At 33.8% G+C, this 27,476-nt stretch overlaps 3 protein-coding genes across 3 annotated transcripts; 1 reads left to right on the forward strand and 2 right to left on the reverse strand.

Moving 5' to 3' along the window:
- Nucleotides 1-230: 230 nt before the first annotated feature.
- Tbh (Tyramine beta hydroxylase) lies at nucleotides 231-5,134 on the reverse strand. The gene is made up of 11 exons (XM_040726619.2): nucleotides 3,939-5,134; nucleotides 3,128-3,387; nucleotides 2,962-3,055; nucleotides 2,708-2,883; nucleotides 2,460-2,657; nucleotides 2,310-2,394; nucleotides 2,079-2,245; nucleotides 1,846-2,028; nucleotides 1,573-1,760; nucleotides 1,090-1,486; nucleotides 231-1,035 (listed from the first exon to the last, which is right to left on the reverse strand). The coding sequence occupies exons 1-11, from the start codon at nucleotides 4,174-4,176 to the stop codon at nucleotides 850-852; spliced, it is 2,172 nt and encodes a 723-aa protein (XP_040582553.1). The 5' UTR covers nucleotides 4,177-5,134; the 3' UTR covers nucleotides 231-849.
- Nucleotides 5,135-8,552: 3,418 nt separating this feature from the next.
- On the reverse strand, nucleotides 8,553-25,146 carry LOC121117215 (dynein axonemal heavy chain 10). Its single transcript, XM_071893837.1, has 14 exons — nucleotides 24,819-25,146; nucleotides 24,549-24,760; nucleotides 23,737-24,064; nucleotides 23,222-23,652; nucleotides 22,853-23,157; nucleotides 19,780-22,768; nucleotides 19,347-19,707; nucleotides 16,073-16,742; nucleotides 15,269-16,020; nucleotides 14,358-15,199; nucleotides 12,917-14,304; nucleotides 11,390-12,180; nucleotides 9,890-10,530; nucleotides 8,553-8,597 (listed from the first exon to the last, which is right to left on the reverse strand). Exons 1-11 carry the CDS (start codon nucleotides 25,014-25,016, stop codon nucleotides 13,404-13,406), a joined length of 7,989 nt encoding a protein of 2,662 aa, XP_071749938.1. The 5' UTR covers nucleotides 25,017-25,146; the 3' UTR covers nucleotides 8,553-8,597; nucleotides 9,890-10,530; nucleotides 11,390-12,180; nucleotides 12,917-13,403.
- Nucleotides 25,116-26,667, forward strand: LOC121131055 (zinc finger MYND domain-containing protein 10). The gene is made up of 3 exons (XM_040726626.2): nucleotides 25,116-25,442; nucleotides 25,513-25,935; nucleotides 25,990-26,667. The coding sequence occupies exons 1-3, from the start codon at nucleotides 25,137-25,139 to the stop codon at nucleotides 26,596-26,598; spliced, it is 1,338 nt and encodes a 445-aa protein (XP_040582560.1). The 5' UTR covers nucleotides 25,116-25,136; the 3' UTR covers nucleotides 26,599-26,667.
- Nucleotides 26,668-27,476: the final 809 nt, after the last annotated feature.

The raw sequence follows: 27,476 nt of genomic DNA on the forward strand, positions 1-27,476 counted from the left end.
TAGAAAATGGAGTTCACTACTCAATAATTAAATAATAATGAAAACGAGCTCTAAACATTACCAATTACCCCAAAAAAAAAAAATGTTCCTGTCAAACATACACACGGCACACGGCTTATTAGTTATTTGTCATTCAAAAGCAAGTATTAATATAGTTAATCGTAATTTCCCCTCCCCAATTTCCAGGCAGTTGTCAATGGGTAAAAGACAAATAATTGTATCAATGAGGGTGTATGTATTTCCGTTTATTTTCATATTTATATTGAAGACTGATTTCACAACATGCAGTAAATAGATATGATACACAAAAGATGTATTCGAATCTCATAATATGTGTAGTACAACTCTGGAGTAGTAGGAATATGATGGATAAGGATATATTAATTCATATAAATCGAATATTTAGAGGAAGTTTGAATTCTTCACGAATTTTGTCAAAGCAATTCGTCATATTTCCTCAAAGAATGAGGCACTTTTTATTATTACAATGATATTATTTGAATTTTTTAGATGGGCAAAGGAATGCTGCCAAGTCCACCTCTATCTCTACTTCTTTTATCGATACCCCATGAATCGTAGTCATCAAATATCTCTCCTCTCTTTGTCAAGGGACTGTTCTTTCTATTAAGTTGTCTGATGAGCTTAGGAAATTCATTTTGGAAATATCTCAAAAACTCTTCTTTTTCATTCATGAAGTTCCTTCTCTTCAATAATTTCTGGTCTAAACCATAGGAATTGACTAAATGTGATTCATCATTGATACGTTCAATCCCAAAGGTTTCAAATTCCCTCTTCTTCATTTCATTCATGGGAGAGCCAATCCTTTTCCGTCGTCGAGCCATTCCAAAACTATAATCTTTTTTTCATTCTAAGAGCTTTAGGACTCCATGGTTTCTTGGTTACAATAGATGGGATTCTTGCCTTTTTGATCAATCGTGTGAATGTTGGTTCAATCTCTGGATATGCCAGCGCCTCTTTGTTCCTTTTGCGAAAGAGGGGATTGAAGTCTTGGATATTTGAATCCAAGTATGAGGACTAATTAAATCATAAAAATACAGTAAACAATAATTATCAAAGAGGACCCCTTACACTTAATTCCTTCTTTTTAATGAGCCGAGTAAAACTGGGATTAAATTGTTGAATATCCGTGGCTGCCTGGTTGGGAGACCAAGGATAATTTCCATCATCAATATCAAGTTCTTTCTTAGTGTTTTTTTTACTTTTGATATTAAATTGATCTTTATAGACCTCGTGTGATGAGGAACATATTTTTTTCTCTGACTCATACTCATCAGAACTGGTCTTGGGTTTATTCATCTCTTTCCACTTGCCAGGGAGCCCAGTTCCAGAACCTCCTGTACATTGCATCATTTCAGACGAAGCCTCATAAAAGTTTCGTAAGGTTACACTTTGTAGTGGAGTCCATTTTACAGACTCATAGTTATCATTGACACTCTTTAAAGGATCTGTGTCTTCATTATTCCATCTAGTAAGACAAAAGAAAATTGATTATCGAATGAAAGCTAATCCATATGATCAATATGGAGAGGATACATTTATTATTCGCTTTACTCATTTAAAAATTGAAAGTATTTATCCAATGCCATTGAATCCACAGAACTTTTACAAATCTCTAAATTGGTTCTTGGATAGTAATGCACATAATTGACACACATTTCCTCCTCAAATCCAAAACCTCCGAGTGTCACATTTGTTTTATGTGTTGTATCATAAAAACAAGTGGTTTTCAAATAGTCACCCTACGAATTTATAAGAGGTAAAGTGTCACTTTGTATCTAATAAATCCATATTATCATTTATCATATTGATGGAGGGAGTACTTACGGGGAACACTTTTCTTGGTTCATGAAGCAATCGAATTTCTTGGAAATGAGTGGAATAATGATTATCTCGGTTGATTTCTGGGAGTTCTTCTCCATTCCGAAAATGTTTGGTCACAACTCGAGCCCCTGTTTGGTGAGTATGAAGCTGGGATCCAAATATGATGATACCTTCCTCAGGCAACCCCTAAAAATTTGTCTATAGATCAATACAATCCGACAATAGTTTATACTTACGACAGCAGTACACTGTGGTAAGCAATGCCCACTCAGTGGAAAATTTACGGCGTAAGGAGGAATCGCCATCAAATCCGAATAGATCAATCCCAATTCTAAAATTCCTGCATCATATTTTCTCAATTCTGGTGTGATTATGAGTGTCATTCCGGATTCATCATGGATTCCTATATATTTCAATGTATACTTCATATTCAACTATAAAAGCTCGAAATAAAGCAAAAATAATACCTGATCTTCGTGAAGGATTATTAAAATGAACCTCCATCATCATGTAAGGACTTGTTTGAGGTCCCCCAAAAGCGATTCCAGCCTCCTGATTTTAGTATACAGATATATTTAATTAGTGTAGAAGGACACTTCAATTTTGAAAGGACTTACTCTAGGATACTCAAATGAGCCAGCACCAATGGCCCAAGCTGCAAGGACTTTTTTGCACATTTGAAGCTCTGGTGGAGCGCTTTTATCACCACAAGGACCAGACCAAATGGGGAATTCTAACTCTAGAGACGCGTCACATTGAAAAATTTCCATATGATGGATAACATCTTCATTCCCTTCCGAGATTCTTGGAAGATACTAGAGGTATAGGTGAGTTACATTCATACGAATTATGAACTTTTCTTTACCTCTATAATGTGATGTTTTTTTGACATGATACTCGGGTTTAATTTGTGTGATGAGCACCAGTAGGTCGTATCATCATTTGAGATATCCACTGTATGAGTTATATTTAAACGAACAACATTATCGGAGGATTCAATAAACTTTGTATCAACTTTAAGAAGTCTTGTTCTTTCAAACCCTGTTAAAACCCCCACAAAAAAAATGTGAAAACAGTTAGGAATCCCTATTCATTCATAAAAATTGTGGACCAAATAACCTGACTTAGCAATGCCTCTATCAGATAAATTGAGACCATTCACTTCATATAGACTCCCTTTTCCCTTGGCCCAAACAACATGAACGGTCCCATCCTTTGAGAGGAATAAAAATGATTCAATTTAAGTTATTACTATCACCTACATATTAATATCATGACGTCTCACCTCAATGACATAATCTTCTTTTTTATCGTGTCCATTGTGACATGGATGAAGAGGCCTTGTAAATTTGAAACTTAATCTTCCATTGGAAAATTCCTGGTACTCGAAATCCCTACAATCCTGGTATTCGTCAAGAAGCATGGTATAATTTTCATTTGTGTGAGCATCTTCTAGAAAATGCTGACCTTTCCAATTCATCCAAGCTACACATAGATCCGCATTTCTTAATTCTCCATAGTCCGAGAATCCCACAGCCACCCAATCTTAATATATATTTAAAATAAATAAATAATAATTCTATACACCTTTTCCTGTTCAAGAACTCAGTGGCATGGGGAATCTTTAAAAACAAAAAACAACCTAAAAACACGTTTCCATCGAAAAGTCTTTTCTAAAAAAATAATATGAAACAAAAAGATTTTTCTAAAAAAAATGGCCAAAGAAATATTCGTTTCTAAAAAAATTCTTCTAATGAAATATACACAAAATTTATCTATTAAAAAAGGCCGTTTGAGAAAATAAAAATTTCTACATTTTCTAAAAAAATGAGTTTATTAAAGAGAAAAAGATCTTAAATTTATTTTATGAAATAAAAAAAAGAAAAGTAAATAAACTGAATATCTAATCGAAAGAATATCTGAAATTTAACTACAAAATCTCAAAATTTCCCTAACAAGGAGCTAATTTAAAAAAAAAAAAAAATGTTTTGTAAATCTTTAGAGTTGGAACGTTAAAATTTACACATGTCCTCCCCTCTAAAAATAGTGATACCCTGCCACTGCTTAGGTTTAGTAGCTCAATTAATAATATTCACCTTTTCCTTCCTCACTCAGATAATCCACTTCTACAATGATCTCATCCTCCACTATTTGCCATTGATAAAGTAGATCCGGACGAAGTTGGAGAGAGTAGATGGGAAAGGAAGGATTTAGGAAATAGGTGGGGGTAGATGCACTTAGAAAGAAAAGAGAGTACTGGATAAGAAATCCAAAGAGATATGAGCTCCACCCTTGTCGTTGTCCGTTCATAGCCTTTACTACTAAAAAACTCATATCTTCATTATAATACCATCTATTTAGCTATTATGATAGATACTACTAAATGATTCCTGTCACACACCAATGGGATATTGCTGTTCTTAATATAGTTAGTATTAAGTTAGGCTCTAGTCTCTTCTATTTCTCGATTGCAAATGATTCCTCAAGTCTCAAAGACATATGTATATATTAACATTGTTTTCCCGGGGTGATGTTTGAAAGTCCCAGCTAGCTCCTCCCTCTTATCAAGAAAATGAAGAAAAGAGAAATATGTATAGAAGCCTTACAATAGAGTATTTTCACTGACGTCATAAATTGCACAAACATTGAATAAAAGGCTTTTATTGTCCTGACCATACTTAAAAAACAAAGGAAAAACAGTAAAAAGTAGAATTTGACAAATAATTCAACCCATTATACGGGTTTAAGCACTAAAAAAGTTCCCGTACAGTGCGAATTTCATGTAGCGCGCCCCAAATAATTTCAATAAGGGGGAACCCCATTTATTGAGTTCATATATATAATAAAACTAGGCAATAATTTTGATAAACAGTAAAATGTAAGTCTTTTTATTTGTTGTTTCTATTTTGACATCCAATAGTTTAATAGTTTCCTAAACATTAATGAAAAAGTGTTTTCCTTGTTGTTTAGGGCCCCAAAATGGCCAGCATCAACAATGTGAACTACAAATGACAACTTTATATAGCTAAAAGACTCTTTAACAATTGTAGGACTCAAGGATTGTTGGAGAGTAAAGTAATGTTTGTATGTCAGTATGCAATATACTGCATGTAGATATCGGTAAATTTCCTATAAAGAGCAAGGATTCAATTCCTCTGTCTTAAGGAGAGATGATCATAATATGAAAAGGATGCGGTCCTTAGGACACTACTCAAATGTAATGAAAATAATAATAAGATTAAAGAATTCATTACTTTTTCATTTTTATTAATATATTCCTTCGTTAAATTCCATCACGTAAAGGTATTTTGATTATTGCTTTATTTAAAGGTAGGAACCAACAATATATATGATGAAAATGTATTATGAAAATATTTATCTCTTTTATGAGGTGGTAGTGAGGAGAGGAGGGTTCCTAGAGAATTTTTTCATATTTTTTTCATTTGATTAAAACATCCATTATTACAATATATTAATATGACAACCATCATAAACAACTTGTTATGAAAAAAACAAGTCAAGAGCTTGTCTGAATCACAAACTTGATTCCATTTTTAATCACACTCATTTGGGAATGTCCGGCGGTCAAATTTGTTTCCTTCACTGAGCAGACTCTTAAATAGGTAATAAACTCATCTCCTGATCTGGAAGATAGTCTTTGGTACAAGGGAATACGTAGATATCCTCCCTGGTTTCTCTCTTTCTCACGGAGAACGAGTCGAACAATACCCAAATCTGAGAATATTTCCAATGCATTTTCATTTATGACGGGTCCCACTTCATTTTCCTTCCATGAGGCACCGACAAGGTATAGACTATGGAAAATAATACATAGGTTATAAACTTTAACTCTCAATATCATATAAGGGGCAGTTTTAGAGGGGGGGGGGGCACTTGTCTAAAGCCACGTTCTTGATTTGCTGACCCTGCGAGGGATAGATTTAAAAAATATATAAACAAATTGATAATACAATGTTTAAGAAAAGAGGTCACCAAAAAAAATAGAAAGGATTGACCTTATATAGAGGGCATTTCAAAAATAAATAAAATTTTGTTTTCTAATAAACAAACGTTTCCATAAAAATATCATCTTCTCAATTAACCCTCTTGCGGGGTAAACACATATTTTATATTTTTTAAATAAAAGTTAAGGATTGCTAAAGTTTTTTTTTTTTATATATAAATAATATAATTCAAAATAAAAATAAAATTGTATTAGTTGAAAAAAAGAAAGAAAGGGGCCCACACATTTATCCATGCCCCAGCCTCTGCTCACACATAAACCGGCCCTGATCATATACCTATAATATGCGAAGCATTTAATTAGAAAAAAAGAACTAGAAGGTTCTGAATTTTAATAAATAAAAATTATTTTAAAGAATTAAGAGACTCAAAATTAATGCCAAAATCGTTAAGAGTTGACTTTTTTTTTTAAGTTTTAAATTCCTAATAAAATGCTTTAATGAAATACAAAATTACCTTTTAACCAAAAATCCCTTATTGATCTCACCCAATCCCTCCTCATTAACTTCAAATAATTCTACATTCAGCTCCTGAGATGTACCGAGAAAGGATTCAGAAGGATTTTGGGCAGAAAGGAATTTGTAAGAGTCGAGAAGAACTGCGGCTAAGTAAGTTTTAGGTTGTAGCAAGGACCTCAGATCCACAATCTGCGTTCGATCAAAGTCCTCAGCTCTAGAAACCAGACGAGTTAACTTTTCTTGAAGCGTACGGATATTGGAGTAAGGCTCATTTCTTATATGCGCCATTTTTAGACATCGAAATAAATGAAATTTCTCCAGAGTGATTGCTCCCTCTTCCGTTGAAGGGTAGGGACAGCAAGGAGATGAAATGAGATGGGAATAAAGGGACTCATTGAGATCTGAAAGGGGAATAATGGAGGAATCGTTTTCAAGATCCGCAGATTTTTCCTCTTTTTTCCTGTTTCGATAAAGTCTGTGCAAGACTTTATCTATGTAGGGATTGATGTTGAGAAGGGAGTTCATTGAGGTTGAGAGGCAAACATTCTCGAGGAATTCATTGATTTCCCTTTTGAAGTCGAGACTCTCTTGTGTCAATAGCTTATCAATATCTTCATTCATTACTGCAAGATCAAAATCGTTTTTTCCATTGAGGTGGGGCTCATGAATGTGTCTCAAGTAATGGGTTTTCAGCCAATGGGATTTTCCCCTTAAATCCATATTTTGTAGAACATGGTATGACTCCTCTAATAAAATTGTTGGAATAGAAAAATTAGGAGCCTGCCAATAAAGAGTTTTATATGAGGAAAGCATTTCCCACTTTCGTTTAAGGTAAATTAAGCCATAAATAAGGTTTTCCGTTTTATCATCCAAATCTGCGCCCTCTCTTTGAATCTCTATTCCATAATAAATACAAGAATCGTGATATCTTATTTCCCGAGAAGGCTCGACTCGAATGATGAGAGCTCTCTGGAGAAGTGAAATCGAGGGTCCAAGTGGACCATTCCACGTAAACCATACTCGAAAATCCTCATGAACATCATCAAAGTCTGTTTCCTGGAGTCGTTGTTGAAGCAAGAACAAAAAGTGTGGACAATTACTAAGATTCTGAAAAATGATCCATTGACCACGGATAAAAGCGGTCGTCAATAAACTGAAGGGACTGTGGAGATCCTCCTTATCCAATCCTACGAATCTAACTTTCGTACTAGCAATTCCTTCTTTGTCTGCTAAATCTGTCAATACGCATAGTGGATCCTCCATGGAAGCGTCAAGAATGAAACCAGCAATGACATTCATCTTTTCTGTCCATTTATGGATTCTATTAAGAGCAATTGAGATTATACTTTTACTCCCATACGGTTCTCCAAATATCTTAGTGGATGACTCTATTATGAAAGCCTCCATGATTCGTGGAATATCTTCTGGCGAAATTCTTGCCGAATCTATCAAAGCCTTGCTTTCTCTACTAATACCCTCTAAAGAGGACTCAAGTAAGACATCATTGGGGTAACCCATTGCACTCATGACTAACGATAATTCTTGCATGGATGACGTTTTGCTTTTCAAATGTAGAATAAAAGAAAAGAGTCGCAGATCTTCTCCATTAAATTGAAGAGCATATCTCTCAAATACTTCTTTTTTATTTCGTCTATCCAAGGCAAATCCAAGGAATCCCATAACGGAAATCAATGGAATTTCTTTTTTCTCCATTATTTTCATATAACGCAGTCCGAAATAGAGAGAGAGTATCCATTTTATATAGTCCTCATCTTCCTTCACAACTTCTCTCTCCTCCCCGTGACGAATCCATTCCTCCTCCAGAAAAATATATTTTTTTCGTTTTTCGGATAGATTCCGGAGAAGGTAGAGGAGAGAGTCATTGTTTTGAAGCATTACAGAATCACATGAATTCATTTCCTTCATGATATCCTCCTCTAGTTTCTCCATTCCATTTTGTATACACTCCAATTCCACCTCAATTTCTCGTATCCTACGTCCATCCTCACTGAAATGAATGTGTATAATTTCCTTCGAAAGGCGATCCAGATCCTCAAATGACTCTTCCGAGAGAGATAGGTTTATATATGGAGTTTCATGGTTGGAGATTTGATTCTCTTCAAATATGAGTAGGAAGACAATGGACTCGCAGTCTGAAGGAATACTACTTATGAGAGACCTAAATAGCAGTCCCATATTTTCATTTTTGCCGTTAATGTAGCCACCAAAGTTGGGAACAACAATGTCCAATCTGTCACGAAGGATTTCTTGAATCTATTCAGGTAGAGAGAAGGGAATGAATAGGAAGATCATCATCATTAAGACATTTAGACCTTGGGTTGAGAAGGTGTCCCCCTGATTACTCAAAAGAATGTACATTACTTTTATGACCCGAAATTTCTAATTTTATGGCCTGCAGAGTGCAACATTTCATATACTGCGTCGGTTTTAGGGTGGATAGGATGGACCTTCATCCGGCTCCACTCTTATCGTAGGAATTACTTCAAAGATTAAGAAGGATTGACCTACCTTAAAAAAAGTTCTTTTAAAAATAAAATGAAAAATTATTTTATAAAAAAAAAAAAAAAACATGAAAAAGTAATTTGAAATGTTGTGTTTGAAGTTTTTTGTTTTTTTTAAATCAAATTATAAAAGTAGAAAGAAAGAAAAGGGCCACATATTTAACTTTGGCCCAACCCTCAATTACTCTAAAACCAGGCATAATAATCAACAAAGCTAGATTGTACGAGTAAAAAATATACCAAAAAATAAATGAAGAAAGGTAGGCTTTGTGTTTTTTGACAACAAAAAAGCAATATTTTGACAACAAAAGCCACCATTTAACATTGCTTAAATAATTTTCATATTTCTCGAGATATAAGCAATCTGGGGTCTACAATCTTAACCCAATGACCAAAAAAAGTTAAAACTTTGTTGTTTATTGCAAGAAATACTCTATACATGGATACATCCTCTTTCTCTTTTTTTCCATTTGTAAAATATTTATTAAATGAAATAGGGAATAGAATTAAAACAATCGTTTAATTAATGTCTGGAGGAATTAAAAGAACTTTATTCATGAATTATTGCTCCGAGCATATAAAACAAATAGATCAACCCAAAAATATTCAATTACAAATACTCATTACGAGATTGTTTTGATTTAATTATCTTTTTCATTTAATAAATATTCAATAAATAGAAAAAAAGAAAACATTGCCCGTAGTTGATCTAAAAAGGAGAAAAAAGAAAGACTGTATGTCCTACATGGGGGTAGAACAACTACGGGCTGTCCATTAACACCCGAGCAATAATGTATGTATATATAATTACAATATTTTGCCTGCACTAATGCTATTTCATAGGTAGAATTACTCCTCTTTAGAATAGTGATTCCTTTTCTCCCCCAAAAATCGTATAAGAGAAGCTGATATTAACAAGGGTCTTAATTCAGGTGTATCATATGTATCCCTCTCACCTTGAACTTTTTTCCTTACAAAAATGTCTACTTTAAGTATTTAGAGTATTCCTTGACTTGTTTATTTATATCAAGGAGGAGTTCAAACCTTTTGGACGTCACTTTCACAAAGGATATGCAGTATTTTATATTTTCTTTTTCTCAAAACATAGGAATATACATCATCTGGATCATGAAGGATGCAAATATTCTGAGAAATAGAGCCTTCGGGATAGTAGAGAATATTTCTCCAAAATTGATCTCTCAGACCAAAATAGTCCACTTTTCTACCTTTCTTCTTACAGTCCTCTGAATGAATAATTCGGCCATCAAATAATTGATCAATGCTCTGAATTAAAATACGTCTTGGAAGGAGTCGTAGATATACATCTCTGATAGTCTCAAAAATTTCATTTGATTCTAGGTTTTGTAGAATAACCATAGTCCTTTCTTTTTCTTCTTTCCAATGAGGCCCAAGCTCGGATAAAAGGGATAAAAGATTCCCAGCAGACGTATTGTAGGCCTCAAATGTTTCCAACTCCTTCTCTAAGCGTTCCATATTGATTTTGTGATCCAATTTTTTGTCCAAATAATCTTGCCTTTCCAATTGTATCATATCCTCCTTTTTAGTTATGTCTTCAAGCTCTGATATTTTGTCAGAGACAAAGTTTTCGTATGCCATAATCTTAATCTCAAGATCAAGGCGATCCTCAAATGATGCAGCTGACTCATAGGCTCCATTACAGAGTTCTTAAAAGAAAAGAGTCATTATTAAAAACCAATTCTTTGACTAACAAATAGTTTATTAGTGCTTATTTCATAAAATACAAGAATAAAGACAGTAAAATTTTAAGAATTATTTTCACTGCCTGTTGGATTATCGTTGCAGACTTTTTTTAAATGGAGATAATAAGATTTAGAGAAGAAAAAAAGAGAATAAGACAAAGGAATATTTTTACAATAATAAGAAAGATGAGCATCTTGAATATTGTTTCTTCTTTAAACCTTATAATCTCCTTTTCACAAAAGTAGAAGAGTTCAGAATTAGTTTTAATTTCTTAATGTCCAGAAAACCTACTCTATGTCCTTATAAACAAAGGGTGCAATGATAAATCCTAACACCGAAATGAAGCGAGAATAATTCTTAAAATTGTACTATCTTTATTTTTTGTTTCATATTAAGCAGAATAATTCTTAATTAATTTTAATTTCTTAATGTCCCGGGACAATCCGGACTCTAGTAGGATTTAAATGTGTTTCTCAGAATCAAAGTGATTGATAATAAGCAGGATAACTTTCAAAATGGTGGGTGCTAGTCATGTCTGGGTTAGCAGGGATGAATTAACTTGTAAATTTTTGATATTGTTTTTTTTTCTTGATAAGAAAATTTTTGTATCGGTTATGACTAATAATTATTATTGGTAAACTTTGCAAATTAGCAATTCTTCTCTTATATAGAGCTTTTTCACGAGACGTCAAAATAACTAGGCAGCGTCACCACGATGGTGTTGTCGGTTTATTTGTGACGTCAGCAAAAACGCTCTATAATCGGCCGATATGTCCACCGAGCATTAGTATGCATTTATTAATTTATTTATAATGTTTTTACTTAAAATGATTTGACCCATTGAATTTTCCGGTGCCTCGGAATTTTTATGAAATTCATCGAGACGTTGTCGTAAATAGAACTCCTCTCTGTATCCAAACATCAATGGATCAATTTTTTTGAAGTTTTTCGCCCACAAATCCGTGGAAAAAAGCTCTCTAAATGTTTCCCATGTTTTACTAGGATTCGTTTCCTCGTATTGTCCAGGTCCATGTCCATTAGTGAAGACTAAAAAGGCTTCTATTAAAGACTCATGAACAGGTTTGGAGGAACAGAATCGAATCACATCTTCCATGGTTAGTGAGCTCATTATATTTAGAGATTCATCATAGTCACGTCTCTTTTGACTCAAAAGCTCAGAGTATTCTAATTTTGCTGTTACAATGTTTTTTTGAATTTGATCCACAAAGCCTCTCGTTTCAACATCCTCAGCACGTATTTCCTCTAATTTGGACTCTAAGTTTTTTATGGCTTGTGAATTAGATAGGGATGCCTTTGTATGGAGATTCAATTGGGTCTTAATAATCTCGAGTTCTGATTTGAGTTCAAGGGATTTGGAGTTGAGTTTTTGAATAAAAGTGAGAATGAAGGATGATTTGTTGACTGCTTTCTCCAGGGAGTCTTTTTTTTTAGATACATTTTCCTTGTAGATACTAAGAGTCTTATGAAGCTTCCATGGAGATGTATTTCCGATAATTATGTTCATTGTCTCAAAATAGGTACGAATTTTATCGTGGATGTCCAAGAAGTTTTGGAGAATGGAAGAGTCAATATCAAAACCTTGAGTGACTTGCCTTGAAATTAAATAAGAATTAAGTATACATATTCTGCACCTACTAGTAATAGGCGGTTTGACGTTTAGCATGTGGGTTTAGAGGGTCAGGTTGAATCGGGCTACGTAATTTCAACCCACAATTTCAGCAAATGTAAGTTCGTTCAGTAGTTTAGGTTTTTGGCCCTTTAAATGTGTCCCCATTCCAAGGCTCTCAAGTCTCACACGTTACGCTAGAATCACACACCAGCTTACCTTTTATCACGCTTTGATGCCAAACATTGAATTTCAAACACATTCTTATTAAATATAGAAAGGAAAATCGGAATTTAATGTAAGAACCTTTTTTTTTTAAACTAACATTGAACGAATGGCTGACGGTGGCGGGTGCATCTATTTTTATGATAAGTTGGCAAGTAAATTGTAGGTGGAAGGTTATCTTTAACATTACATCAACATTAAAAAAAAAGAAAAAAAAAGTAATTTCATTATGACTGAGAAGGTTCCTGACTTTTTTTTTGTAAAATAAACTTTCAAATTTCAATTAAATAATTGAATTACCCGTAATATGTATTGAATATATATGTTAAGGAAGAAATAATCAAGTTTTTTTTTTCAAATTTCATATCAATCAAATTAGATAAAACCTTGTGCGTCTGGGTTACATAATTAAAAAGATGCAGGAACCTTGGGCTCAAAAAAGTCAATCCGCGTATCACTAGTACTTATTTATGAGTAATTAATTAACCAGTAGTTACTTTAATTCATATATAGATGCTTGAGGGACTCCTATTATTCGAAATTTTTCCATAAAAGCACTGAGAACCCGTTTTAAATCTTGAACCTTAAACTCTTCAACATTCAAGCAAATAACAACAATTGCAGAGACATTCTGATGCATCAAATCTAATTGTTCTCTTAAGGATGGGTAATCCCTAGGGATAACCAGAGATTCAATGGCTTTGACAACTCTGGTCTCATCCTTATTCTCTAAGGAGCTATCCATCAATTCTTTGAAACTCCAATACCAAAGAGGTTTATAATTTTTGAGTAAAGCTCTCTTCCCACTTCCTCCTTGTCCTATGAGAAGAATATGATGAACTTCTCCCTCGTCGAGGAGTTGCGAAATAACAGCCATGTTTTCATTCTTAATCTCATTATCAGGATTTATTTGATGAGAATGGAGAAATGAAAGGGTTTCCCGTCTTTCCTCTAGAGACCAAAGAGGCTCCAACAGTCCTTTCATCAAACTTTTTTCCATGACTGAGGATCAAGCTTTAGAAGGCGACTGAATATGTTCATATTTGTGAGGCCTAGAGCTTTAATGGAAGAAAGTGAGCCTTTGTTCGTATTGTAGGAAGAATATGCTTTATAAACGACATTGATACTCTCTTTATCATTGTCACTGAGATCTGGATTCTTGGGTAAGAGAAGAGTCATATCCAAAGACTTTGGATTTTGATTCTTGTAGTACTTTGGACAAAAGATGTTGCTTTTAGATATACTACTAGCTCCTGAGATTCCCCTCTCCAGTGTGGCTAATATAGACACGTCTCTTAGAGTAATTTTCTCTCTCTCTTGGTCATACTGATGAAGGGATTTATGAAGGGACATATCTATCATCCAATCAACGTCCACCTCATTAGAGAGTCCTTTTACCAAGTATAAGAGTTTTCGATTACTCTTTGGATAATATATTCTATTGCCTTTGATTTGCATATTGGACAAAAGATGTTGAGTTAAACATCTATCAGTAAATGCCACCCTTTTAAGCATGATTTGAACAATGTGAAACTCTGGCATGTCTTTAATAAACTGATCAACCCAGATGTCGGCCTCAAGTTTCCCAGAAATAAAAACTCCTTTTCCATGGTGTACTAAGAGCGCTACCACTCTTCTAAGGGAATTTTCATTCCTCGCCCACTCCTTGCCATTATACATTTGATCAAATACACTCTCTTCTTGAAGTAGACCTATATCATCGGAGTATGACTTCACTATTTTTCTCAATCTCTTCTCAAAGTCATCAACGGAGTTGGAATCAGTTAATGTTGCTCCATAAGACCAAATATAACTCAAAACCAGCGTATTTAATCGAGAAGAAACACTCAATTGACTTTCTTCTTGTGTACTATTCTCAAAATCCCTGAAATAAGAGAAATAAATAACAATTCTTTGAGTGATTAATGAATTTCTTACAGTAAAAATAATTTATATAGTGACACACACTGTTGAAGTCGTTGATCAGAATCAAAGCTGAGGCAGGGATCAGTTATTGGAATAGTAGATAGCTTTTCATAGAGATCACTGATGGAAGTCTCAGAATCAAAAAATAACCTTAAATTCATCCTCACAATAACCTCGCGTCTTTCATTCAATTGTATGATTCTCGTTCTTTGAATCAAGATGGAATTTAAATGTTCATCTGGCTTGAGTAAAATGACAAACTTGATGCTATTTGTTTCCACTTTATAGGAGTGATAATTGGAAGGGTTTATATATATGCCCTTATCAATTATATTGGCCACCACTGAAGCGATGGAATTGCTCATGGATGGGTTTAAAATGATTGTGAATTTTCTATTGGAGTTTCGAATTGCACTCGTGATAATTCCGTTATTATTTAGAAGTTCTTCTGCAGTATATAAAGAAGACGAAAGAAATAACAATTCACTGTCCAGTAGATTAGCCAAAACACGGGCCATCAGACATTTCCCTGTTCCTGTATCCCCAATAAAAGCAACGCAGACACCTGTTGAATCCTCCAAAAACTGAAAGGCTTTCACGAGTGACCGTTTTTGTTTTTCACTTGGAGTACATCCAGGCAAACTCTCCACCTTTTCAAACTCCTGGTCCCAGATAGAGTTAATTCTTTCCTCTAATATCAAGTTTCTAAGAGAAGATCTTGGAGGAATTTCCTCATTTCCAAAACGCGTTCGAAGGAATTCCTTTACTCCAGGCTTAAATTCCTCTAAAATATAATACTCCGTGACATGCAGAATGGCCGACATGACACTTCCACTCTCACTCCCTTCACTCATCTATAATTATTAAGAAGATAAAACTCAAGGTTGAAATTAATTCATTTTGTTGAAGTGCTTGTGTTTTACCTCAATGGACCCAAAAATATCATTTATCAGCTTATAAGGACCTATGTGATTCATGAGTGAATCTGACAAATTTGTGATTTGATCAATCGAAAGTATTATAAGCTTTGTTAATCTCTCAATACCCGAATACCCAAGAACACTGAGCTTCCATGAAATCCACGGGGACAAATCCTTTGGTGGTATGAGGGAGATGTGTCTCCATCTACTCCTAAGAGATTGAGGTATACTGTTATTATAGTTAGTCGACCCCCTCGTAGTAAAAAAGACTGAAGCGTTAGGACCCAGATTGATTTCCTTACTCGGAGTGAGGTTAAACTGTTGCAGGCGAAGTTCCTTTGCAGCCTCAATTTGATAAAGTGGGTTTGAGATTTTAGAGAGCATGTCTTGTGGTATATTCTCTATGTTTTCAATCACTAACCAACAATCTGCCACACAAGTTTGAGCTAGAAGTTCCAAAATCCTGTATTCCATGTTTTTGAACCCAATCATATTATCGATTTTCACACAATAGCGGCCCAGTCTAGAGGCCATAGATTCAATTATAGAGGTCTTTCCAGAGCCAGGATACCCTGAAATACAGAATGAACGTCTTTGCCAGCCCAGAGCCATCATTATGCCGTAAGTTGCTTGGGGTGACTCAGTTAAAAAATGTGTTTTTGGGACTTGAAACTCATACTCAAAGTCCAGCGCTCCCAGTCCCTGCTTAAGAGTCAAGGTCTCCAAGTTTTTGTTCCAATAGCTCCGTAAAAAATCTGAGTAAAAAAATAGTCATTAAACAGTGTGCTTTAATGGTCTTCGATGTACCTGCTTGGTATGTGAAATCTTCCTTGCTTCGGATTTGATTCTCAATTAGAATAGATAAGCCTAATTTTTTGGATAGGAGTAAATTTAGGAAATTATTTTTCCGGTCATGATCTCTTCTCTTTGAAGAATCTTTCATTTCCATTCCAAGGATGACTTCAATATCTTCATTCAATAGGCTTAAAAGTCCATGAAATCCCTTTTCCATGAAATTTTCAAGTGTTTCCGTCCAGTACACTTCATAACAGATGAGGGACAGGCTCTCTGATCTAGAAAGAAAGGTTTCAATATTTTCTGATGTCATCAAGTTAAGGGCTTTTTTAATAGTGGATGCAAATGATTTCTTCATTTCCTTGACAATCATAGAGAACCAATTAAGATAGTTGCTAGAGGTCTGTGAAAAGGAAGAATTAGCATTATTGGAGGCTCTTCCGTGGATCTTTAACTCATCTCCATTATTCAAAAGTAGAGCACTGGGATTGTAATCATGATTATGGTTCTTATGAAGAGTTATACTTAATACTCCGAAGCCAAAGAGTTTTCTTGCAACCCTCATATAATCATCTTTTAAAACAAATTTTTCTTGATCCAACGCAAGTGGTGAACATCCCCCGAGGAGTATAAGAAGCTCTTCATTTGATAGGAAATAAAGTCGTGGAAATGATTGTCGTTTCTTAAAAGATATGAAGATATAAATTAATAAATGTTTATAGATATAAAGATATAAATTAATACATGTTTATAGATATGTAGGTATATAGTGGTGTATCATTCCTTATTTATTAGGTCTTGTCGAGTCTTAGAATCGGCCCTATCAGCCTGTTTGGGACCAGTCCTTGAGACCGTCAGTCCTTCGGACTGCCAGTACTAGAACTGATAAAAAATTAAGTTGAGTGACGTCATCAAGGGCCCAACTTTTTACTTTTAAGTTTTCGGACTGATATTCAGGACTGACTGGTAGTCACACTATATATACTATACATGGCTTATTCCTTATCAAATCTCCCTTAAAAAGACAATTATTTTCCCTCTCAAAATTTGATAAGTGGATAAATAAAATTATCAATATTTTCATAACTGTTCCAGTATGAAAACTTTTATCGATATTTCGATTTTCGACTTTTTCAATTAAACATATATATAAACTAGAAGTGAAACAAAGTTGAATGCAATACTTTGTTTATTCTCATTTTCCTAAATTAGATTTTTTGCTATATAACGTATATTTTTTTAACCTACATAAAGACACCTATTTGAGATCTAATATGTCCTAAAATTATGATTGAATGAAGCATTTCTAATTGAGTTTTGTTCTACCTTGACCCTCTTTGAATTAAAGTCCTGTTACTGTGACTATATATACCTAATCTTCGTACCAAGTTAGATCAAAATCGATTTGTAACTCTTGCCGTAATCCTGGTGACCAACAGACAAACTAAAAGAGGCAAAAACATCACCTGATTGGTCAGATAGAATTGCACTTATTAATTATAAGTAAACCTTATAGCATTTGTAAATAATGTTTATCTTAATTATATATAAATTCATCTACATTTATTTTATGATCGATATTTAAAGCAACTTACACCCAAAGATAGCTGCGAATGCTTACTTCAGAGGGAGAATTTAACACTCTAACGACAAATACACTAATGAACAAAAAAGAAGAAAAGTTTTTTTTCTTTTCTAACAGCTAAAACTAGTTTTTTCTTTACACTGATCCCTTCTTTAAGTGCTTAAAAATGTCTTTTAAAGTCCATATACATATTCATGGATATTTCCTTCCCTAGAAGTGACTGTGAATCGAACCTAAAGACATTGAGTTCAAAAAAATAATTTTGTGTATCTGCGTTGTTCACTAAGCTACGTCGTACCATCTCTGAATTCAATTGATGATGATTCATTTTATATGAAAATATCTCTATTTTTGGGTTAGCTCAGAAATTTAATGAGGTTTCTTATATGTATAAAAAAACAATTTTCATTCTTGGCTATGTAAAAATTTAGGAAGTTACTTTATATTTATTTGCTGTTCTACTAGGGGTTATAATATTAATTACCTATGTAACGAAGTTGAACGGAGGTCATGTTTTTCCAACTGTTTTTTATTTATTTTATTGTTAGTCAATAGGATTACGGCAAAAGTTACAAATCGATTTTGTTCAAACTTGATACGAAAATTATACATGATCACAAAAAAAAGGGCATTAAATTTTGAGAAGTCAAGGTCAAAGTAAAACAAAATCTAAAAAATGCATATTTATGGACCATAACTTAAGAATAAATTGAGATACATAACACAGTTTGACCTTAAGCGGAGGTTTTGCGTTCTATCGATTCCCCATTTTAGCTGTTTTTTTTTCATTCAAATGAATGGTTCCAGAGTTATAAAGTCCTATATTTTTACAAGTTTATAAAAAAAAAATGTGGTGCGCACAAAATTTCAAATTGTCATATCTTCTGAACCTATGATTCAATTTCAACAAACACAATATTTCTGAGTCAAATTATGCCAAAAATCTACAAGATATTTAATTATGGATATGAATTAATTATAAATTAAAATGCATAACAGAAATTCTACATAAATTTACTATTATTTTAAATAATGTTCTGAAATAAATGTTTATAATTAATGAAAAGCAATATAATTGTTTTAATTTCTAATTCAAATCAAAATCCTTTCATAACACAGTATTTTATCTACTTCATATGTACTTTCATATCTCCTTACTTTGAAAAGGGCTTAGAGCAAAGATTTATTTTTTTCTTGCATTATCAAAATTTGAATTTCGATTTTTTACTAAATAAATTGAGAATTTTTCCCAAATGACCTTTTCTTTAAATATGAAAATGTATTTTTTATCTTCTTTTTTTCAATCAAATTGGTACCTAACTGAAGTGTGAGAACCACTGGACTGCAAATGCAGTATACGAAAACCTGAATTTGATCAAAACAACATTTGATCCAAAATGTTACAATTTGAAATGATTTTTTTAATTCCCAAAAATTATTTTTATTGTTCAATTTTAGTTCTTGAAATTGATTCCCAAAGGTTCAGAAGATATGACTATTTTGAAATTTTGGTGTACATCATTTTTTTTTTTTTTTTTGCTAAAATGACAAAGATAATGGACTCCATTCATTTGGTTCCTAAAAAAAATAAAAGTTGGAGGAAAAACCCACATGAATAATAAATTTCCTCAAATTCTGAGGTATTGGGTAAAAACTTTTAATGTAAATAACATAAGACACACAAAGACTAATTTTGGTTACCTTATCCAAAAACGAATGGATTTGAACTGAGAAGGAATCTAACAAGCGAGAGATTTCATTATAGGTTTTCCATGTTTTATCTTCAAGTGTAATATCCAGTACAATAACCCTTCGACTTAACTCATCCATCAATCCCTTGTAAGTCTTGAAAATTTGACCAAAGTTCTCGAAATAGCTCTGCTTCTCACTTGAAATAAAAACTTTAGCATAGGAGTAACATCTATTCTGAGTTTCATAGATAAATTTAAGGACTGATCCAGTCTTTGATAATATCTCTCGATGTTTCTCAAGTTTTTCTTTGAAAGGCTCTGCATATTTCATGGATAACATTAAGTCTAAATTTTGATCATCTTCCACCAGACTATTGATATAAAAAGGATATTATAAATTAGATTTTTAAGTTGTGTGCATCATTAATTAATTATTATAGTACTCTGTCATGAGGTCGGATAAATTACTGATCATCGGAAAAGACTGCCATCGAACTCTTGGAGACTCCAAAATAAATTTCTTATTTTTCCATATTTGTAGAGATTTTAAATAATTTTTCTCTATTTTATCTTCATTTTCCGCAGTCTCGAGAACAAAACTTATGGCTTCCACAAGAGTATTGAGTGGAAGATTCAAAAAGGGTTTGAGCTTGAAATCAGGGTAGGATTGGGGGTCTCCTTCTTGGAAAATCAAACCTGTTTTTTCAATTAGTGTCTTCCAATGTCTTTGAGATAATCCACCCTTTTGAAGACAATCCAAGTGATTCAAGTACTGTTCAAAGCTGTAAAGTTGATCCATTAATTTCCCCAAAACAACGAGGCCTCCTTCCCCCTCGTGTGTTGTAGATGATTTTTCTAGAAATGAGATCTCTCTCTTAATATTAAATATTTTTTGTTTGGAATAGTTTTGACTCCCAGGAGCTAATGTAAAATATTCTCCCCATGGAAGATCTTGAAGAGTCTCAAACAGATCTTGTAACTTTTCGTAAATAGCATATATATCTCTTATGGTTTCCATTTCCTTTTCAAGACTTCTTAGGATTGGGAAATGAGTGATGGGGATTTTAAAGACCTTCTGTTTTCCATTAAGGGTTTCTGCCTCTTCTTTAAAGAGTCCAATTAGATCTTTGAATTTATGTAATGCTTTTAACCCATTGGATAGAGTCGTTCTTTTAGAAGATGGACCGTTTTGTCGGAAATCCCCTTGAAGTTCTTCCAATCGAGACTGAAATCGAAGTATTTTTGAGCTCTCAATATCCGACAGCTTCTCTTTAAGTTTTTCGATGGAAAAGTAAACCTGTTTTGACATTTTGTAGAGTTCTTCCCATTTTGAAGTAAGATTCTTAGCCAAGACAACCATGCTTTTGTCGCCACTAATGCCATACATATCTAAAGTTCTGTATCTTTCTTGAATATCCAAATATCCTATTTCTACCTCAAGAGACATGGACCAAATCCCTGAAATTACTTTTAAGGTGTCCTCAACCTCATCTGTACACTCAACCTGTTTGAGTTGACTCCTGTAATATTCCACTCGATCCCAAAGGTATTTCAGTTTTTCAGTCGCAGTAGAATCCAACATTTTCCCCAGTACCTGAATCCATTCAATGATATGTTCTTGAATTCCATCCTTGAGCTTAGTCAAGCCCAGTCTCATAACTTTAAAATCCTTATGGTCCTCTTTGTTCCGGATAGACCGGTTTAGGTTGTAGTAAAACAACAGTTTTTCATCAAAGTCCACACATGTTGGAATTGTTCGACCAAAGTTTTCACATGTCTGTTGTTTATTGAACTTCCACAAAGTTCGATAGCTCTTCCAAGATACCAAGTAATTATCCGATTCTTTTAATATATTCACAATGAGGCTCTGAATATGAGTAACTCGATCAATGATGGATGGTATACGAATAATTTCATCATGCATGGAACTTCTCAATGGTTTAATTTCTCCATCCACACTTATATTTTTGCATGGTATCCAAGTTCCTTTGTAGTATCGGGGAAACATTTTTGTTGCCTCAAGGATCTCCTTGATTACTCCAACCATTACATCTAAAACCTTCGGTGCACTTGGATCTGTCGAAACATTATTATCCACTAAAATTGTCTCAATGTAGAATCGAGGATCACGGGACTCAATAAATTCTTTATATCGATCCAAATTGGATAATAAGAGCTCCTTGATGGCCTCATATATATTCATCTCCCAGTGGGCATAGTAATTTTTTAGTCGAGGTGCTTGCCGAGATCGAGTTTGAACAAGAATTTCCTCAATTTTAACAAACTGAGGAGTCAGAGAAAGAAGTAATCTCTCAAGTTTCTCGAAGCGATTCTTTATATTTTTCGAAATACAGAGAAAAAATTCGGAAAAGAAATGTACCTTTGAATAACACTCAAAAGAAAAGAGATCCGTCTTGGAAAGTATATCTGCTATACTTTGAATCTCTTTTCGTATTAATTCTATTCGATTAATTTTTGTTTGGACAAAAGATATCGACTGATGCCCCACAAGGATGAACTCATTAATGCCCAGGGAATTCCATGTAATTCTAATATGTCCTGGTCGTAAAACAACCTGAGTCTCCTGTATATCCGCAAACAAAAGCTCCTCTTCAGCGGGGAATATTTCATCTAGAGAATTATGATAGCGCTTTAACATGTTCTTCAAACTGTCAGAGACACCTATAAGTCTTTCCTCCTGAAGAGACATATTTTTAGCGACCTCTGGCACTGAAAATCCCAAACTATCCAAGTGTTTTACTTCTGCAAGGGTATCACTTAAATCTGTTGTGAAATTAACTCGATATCTCTTCGATAAAAATCCGTCATTGGGATCATCAGCGAGCAATAGAGTTCTTGTTAGATTTTCTGAGAGTACATCGCTCACGCGGGATTTCCATTCGTTGTATCGACTTGTTTCATAATCTTTTAGCTTAGCTCTAAATGTATCATAGATGGACTTTGCCTTCTTCCATAGAGAATGAGAAAGGACAGCATCCACTCTCATGAGGGAATTTAAAGACTTTTCCAAATTACATCCTACATCTTTTGCCCAATAAATGGCTCCTGACATAGGTGGAAAGTTCTTATCAATGGGAGGGGAGTCTTTTGCCAAATCAAAATCAATTTCTGCACACTTTATTTCCTTAGAAAACTTTTTTATTATGCAATCGATTTTGTCCATGAATCTGTCACCAATAGCCCGCCGAAAATTCGTCCCTAACATTTCTTCCAAGGCTTTAATGGAGACTCCAGAAGAAGTGAGGTGATCAAAAGTCTCCTCAGCTATCCGTGCAGATTCAGCATCTAAAAAACGGACCTCTCTTTCAAACCAAGCAACATGAATACGCCAATGATGCTCATTCTTCATTTCGAAGACATTGAAGCTTAGGTTTTTAAAACTTTCCGTGATTGAATTGATTTTGTCATTACCTTTAAGAGTAGTAGACATGGATAGAGTTAAAAGAACACATACCGATTTGGAAAATATTATGTATGTAGGTACTTATATATTACCCCTATTCATAGCCTCAGATTTGCTCGTCATAGACATAAGAGCAGGAGAGAAGCACTTTGAGAGTTGTGATAAAACATTGGACACTTTGATCACATCACTGCAAACAAAAATGCAGTGCTCCAAAGGAGCAAATAAGCTACCTACAGAGAATTCCCATCGAGCCTCACGACCTGAATTCTCAATGGCTTCTCTTGTTTTGTTATAGGTTCTCCTCCATTCACTCAAAAGTGTCTTACAATTTTTGGCAATGTGGTTTGCTCGCTCAGGCTCACAAAGGAGCTCAAATTTAATAAATTCTTTAACTCTGAAAAATCAAAAAATTACATAACAATTAAATATCCAATCTTCGTTCATTATTTAAACTAAACCTTGAAACAATAATATTAGTTATTTTGGTGATGAGGCCACATATTTTTTTGTCTGTATTGTAGTGTTTTGAAATGACCCAAATGTTCCTAATACTACTCATTAATGTGGGAAGTAAGCCAATCATATCCGTAAAATCATTGGATGTTGCCAATATATCTGTGGGTTGGCTTATGGTCCTTAGGAATTTAACATTATCTTCAGCCTCTTCCAAAAGGATATGAACTTGTGTGCAATGGCGTTTAAATTCTTCAGCCTGTGGGATTTGCCCACGAATGAGAATTGAGATAACTTTATCAATCCAAGGAACACTCAACTGGTTCACGAGGGACTTCAAACGTGTTAATTTCTCATCCCATTCAATGATCTCATCGCTAATGAGACAAGAGTCATCACTCCCCGTAGAATCATTTCCCTTTTGCTTTTCATTGATCTAAAGAATTTAGAAAAGGAATTAATTATAGGTCTTATGAGATAATATACACACAAATTGATTAAATATTTAGATACATCTTACATCCTCAAGAATTTTGGCAATTTCTTCCGTCCATTTCCAAACAGTATTTGAGAGTATAGCGAGGGTTTCTTCGTCATTTTCAGAGTCTTCTGGGAGAAATGGAGTCTTGTATAGGGCATATACAGAGTACGGAATCTCAATCAAAGCTTCTCCAGGAATATCACCAATTAATTTGTCAATTTCATTTGCAAATTTTTTAATATGACGATCTGCAAAGGAAGATGTATCCGTGATTACATCTTCTTTGATCAATTCCTTTATTAAAATCAGAGGATCCTTATTGATTTGTCCGACGTAGAGGAACTCATTCATTATGAGAGAGGCATGTCTAAACAAGGAAATCATGGAGTGTATCTCTAAAATATTCATCAGGAAAAAGATCAAACCAGGCCTGTGACACCTTATGAAAAGGAGGGGCAAGAATTGGATGAGGGGATTTTCTTGTCAAATTTTTAATATTTTATGCAAAAGACAGCTGTTGTTATAAAAAAATAAAATGATATTCTTAAAATTTATCGTATTTAACAAACAGACCCTAAGCTTATTATGTCAAAATTCAAAAAAAAAAAAAAATGTCAAAAAGTGAAATTAATATCATTATTATATATCATTTATAAAAAAGAATGTCATCGTAAAAATTTTTTGCATCACATTCTGTCAAAGATCTAAAATTATATAAGTTAAAGAAAGGATGATGATCTAATGAAAGAAAAATTCTTGTCACCGGCCTGGAGGACAAAACCTCAAAAAATCAACTCTTCAAAGGATGAAAGGGTTAGTTTTTTGAGATCCATAGTTGTAACTTATATTACTCAGAACTTCTGCACTTTGGTATAGACCCAGGCTTGATGCGTTGAAAGTAAAGGATATGTATTTCATGTGGATGAAGACTCTCCTTAATTATGTCTATGTCCATAGTAAGGAGCGGAATAGTCCCCGGCCTCGTTATTTCCTCTTCTTCCTCCTCCCCTTTATTCGTGTTCTGGAATTCTTGTACTTGTTTCTCTTTCTGTTTAATTCGTTCCTATAAATACATAATTCATGTCAAACGCATCCATATCAAACAAAACAAAAAATCTTACTTTTTTAAACTTGATGTACTCATTTGATTCTCTAATAAATAGGATTTCAAAGCCGCATTCTTCATTGAAAAGCCCTTTGAAAATATCATTTTTCCTTTTATTATAGGCTGTAAACCAGCTTTGAACTTCCAAAGACTTTAAATCCGTAAATCCAGCGCATATTTTTTCTCGAAACCACACTAATCTGTAGTCTTCCATATTCCTTTATTCTCCACAATAAAACATACTATTGATTAAATTTGTTCATTGTTTCCGTTCTTGTATGTGCGATCAAGGGCGTGTTTAATCAATATTAACAAATGTATCAAACTTCAAAATATGGAGAAGGGGATATTTGAGTCAAGCACGGAGATTGAAATTGCAATTAATGGTTATAATGGAACTCAAGATCTCGAGTCCATTGGAAGTGCATTTTGGCTTAAATCTGTTGCTAAAACTTTAGAAAGCTTAAATGTTCAAGCTGCGATCGAAGCCAATGCAGGGATAGAAGAGTTTGTACGTGATTCACTCACGGAAAAAAATAAATTGCCAATATTTGTAAAGGATTTAATTCTTGTAGAACTATGGAAGGAACGAGTTCTTCCAATCATTTTAAAGGAATCCGATTTAAAGACTTCTTTTTCGGTAAATTTATTTGTGTACTCAAGGAGTTTTATTTATTTAGATATATATATTTTTATTTTCATTTTCTCAGATTTACATGATTCTCTTTTTTGAGGCAAATGTTAGTAATCTTTTAGAGACTGTTTTATTCGATGGAGCCTCTGCGACATCTCTTGATGACTCTGTCGTCGATCTCACAGATTATATAATGAGACAACTCACAAAGTTTGTTCTCCTTGCGAACGACAATAGAGATGAAGGGGCTTTGACGGAGGAAAGAGAAATTCATCGTCAAAGAAGAGAACTTGATTTTCAGATTGGAATAAAGTGCATCAGTATCATGTACTATCTGTGTGAGCATATCGAGGATATATCCATAGGAGTTTCTTCACGTTTAGTTATAAATCACGATGCTCCAGCTCTTTGTATAGAACTACTTCGTTGTAAGCCATGGGAACGAATTCAAAAAGGAGGGCAAACTTCTTATTATGATGGCAATGATTGGAGAAAGAAGGTAAGTTGCTTCCGAATTTTGTACAGCTCATTCCCTCACAAATTAATCAATTAGGATGATGACTCCAAAATTTCAAACTCTGAAGTTTTACTCTGGACTTCCTTATGGTATCTTCTCCAAAAAATACCATTTCGAGAGAAATACGAAATTCACTCCTTTCGTAAGAATCAACTCCTGAGTCTCCTTCCACTAATAAACCATGATCTAAAAATATGCCTACCCCTCCTTTCGGACTTTGAACAGGCACTCCATACCCTGGAAATATCTCATTGGTCCAATACAAACAAACATAATAATAATGCACTCCTTGTTGAACAAGTTGCAGAGATTCGTGAGGATATTCTCTCCTTCTATGAAGGGAAGTATGTTTCTATTGCCATGGATCAAATTAAGAACCATGTCGAAGAAAATAAGCAGTCCGTTCTATTGGAGGAGTCATCCTTTATTTTGGATATTTTAAACAATGAGGCCGTACAGGAATTGATGACTGGAAGCCAGAGTAAGTCTTGTGTTGTTTGTCGAAAACCCTCATCCAGGAACTTGTGCTCAGTCTGCAAGAGTGTTCGATATTGTGGACGAGAGTGCCAGGCCAAACATTGGCCTGCTCATAAGAAATCTTGTTCCCTAGAAAAGTCAAAAGAAAAAATACAAGTGTTGTCTTAATATATTTTGTATGCACATACAGTCAAATCTGGATATAATAAAAATACGCATTTGTTAAACGTTCTCTAAGATAACAATTTTTTATTACATAAAATACTTCCCATAGAAGAAACAAGAAGTAAAAAAATCCCTGAAAGATAAGCTAAAAATCTTTGATAATCTCTCAAAAACGGGATCTAATCAAACACTGGTTGCTTCGAAATGGAGATTTCCAAAAAAATTATTCCCTTTCTTGGTATCATCTTCATATGAATTCATAAGAATGAAGAATTTCTTAGAGGATTTTTCCTTTTTATATGTATCCAAAAATCGCAAGCTGGCGCAAACATTTTTATTTTTTTGTATATTTATTTTTAAATTCTTTTCAAATTGCTTTTCAATTAGTCCTGATCCATATCATGAGTAAATCTCCAACTTTTAATAATTGCATTATCATAATATTTTTGACGCGATTCTCCGTCAAATTATGTACATTTAATTCCGACATCAGAGTGAAAACTCTCTTAAAATCGCAGTTAAGGATAGGAGGTTTTTTGTATTTAAAAAATTCTTAACAAAATTTGGATGATTCACAATATGTAGTGGAATATGGTAGGAGATAAAGATTTTAGTTATATCAGTAATAAAATTGGAATTAATTATGTAACTTGTATACAATACCAAATTCCTTTCATGAATTTGATTTTTACTGTGTTGTTTTACTGTGAACGTCTTCAGGACTATAGTTCCATAATTACAAATAAAACATGCAAAAAACCTCGAATCCTCTTCGTAATTCCATACATTTTACCACTATTATGAGCGATCCAGGATTTAATATCAATGTTCAATACTTTATCTCTAAATTTATTACAATACAACTTTATAAGTTTTCTAAA

This window comes from Lepeophtheirus salmonis, chromosome 1 (assembly GCF_016086655.4).
Source record: "Lepeophtheirus salmonis chromosome 1, UVic_Lsal_1.4, whole genome shotgun sequence".
NCBI classification, from domain to species: Eukaryota; Metazoa; Arthropoda; class Copepoda; order Siphonostomatoida; family Caligidae; genus Lepeophtheirus; species Lepeophtheirus salmonis.

Excerpts from the sequence above, each read along its gene's own strand:
- Tbh (XM_040726619.2), bottom strand. The coding sequence starts at position 4,176 with ATGAGTTTTTTAGTAGTAAAGGCTATGAACGGACAACGACAAGGGTGG. Across the intron at positions 3,056-3,127 it reads AAGAAGATTATGTCATTGAG|GATGGGACCGTTCATGTTGT; the intron begins GTGAGACGTCAT and ends TTCCTCTCAAAG. Across the intron at positions 1,761-1,845 it reads AACCAAGAAAAGTGTTCCCC|GGTGACTATTTGAAAACCAC; the intron begins GTAAGTACTCCC and ends ATAAATTCGTAG.
- LOC121117215 (XM_071893837.1), bottom strand. The coding sequence starts at position 25,016 with ATGGAAGACTACAGATTAGTGTGGTTTCGAGAAAAAATATGCGCTGGA. Across the intron at positions 22,769-22,852 it reads ATCTGAGGCTATGAATAGGG|GTAATGACAAAATCAATTCA; the intron begins GTAATATATAAG and ends CTACTCTTAAAG. Across the intron at positions 16,021-16,072 it reads AGATTTCACATACCAAGCAG|ATTTTTTACGGAGCTATTGG; the intron begins GTACATCGAAGA and ends TTTTTTACTCAG.
- LOC121131055 (XM_040726626.2), top strand. The coding sequence starts at position 25,137 with ATGGAGAAGGGGATATTTGAGTCAAGCACGGAGATTGAAATTGCAATT. Across the intron at positions 25,443-25,512 it reads ATTTAAAGACTTCTTTTTCG|ATTTACATGATTCTCTTTTT; the intron begins GTAAATTTATTT and ends TCATTTTCTCAG. Across the intron at positions 25,936-25,989 it reads GCAATGATTGGAGAAAGAAG|GATGATGACTCCAAAATTTC; the intron begins GTAAGTTGCTTC and ends TTAATCAATTAG.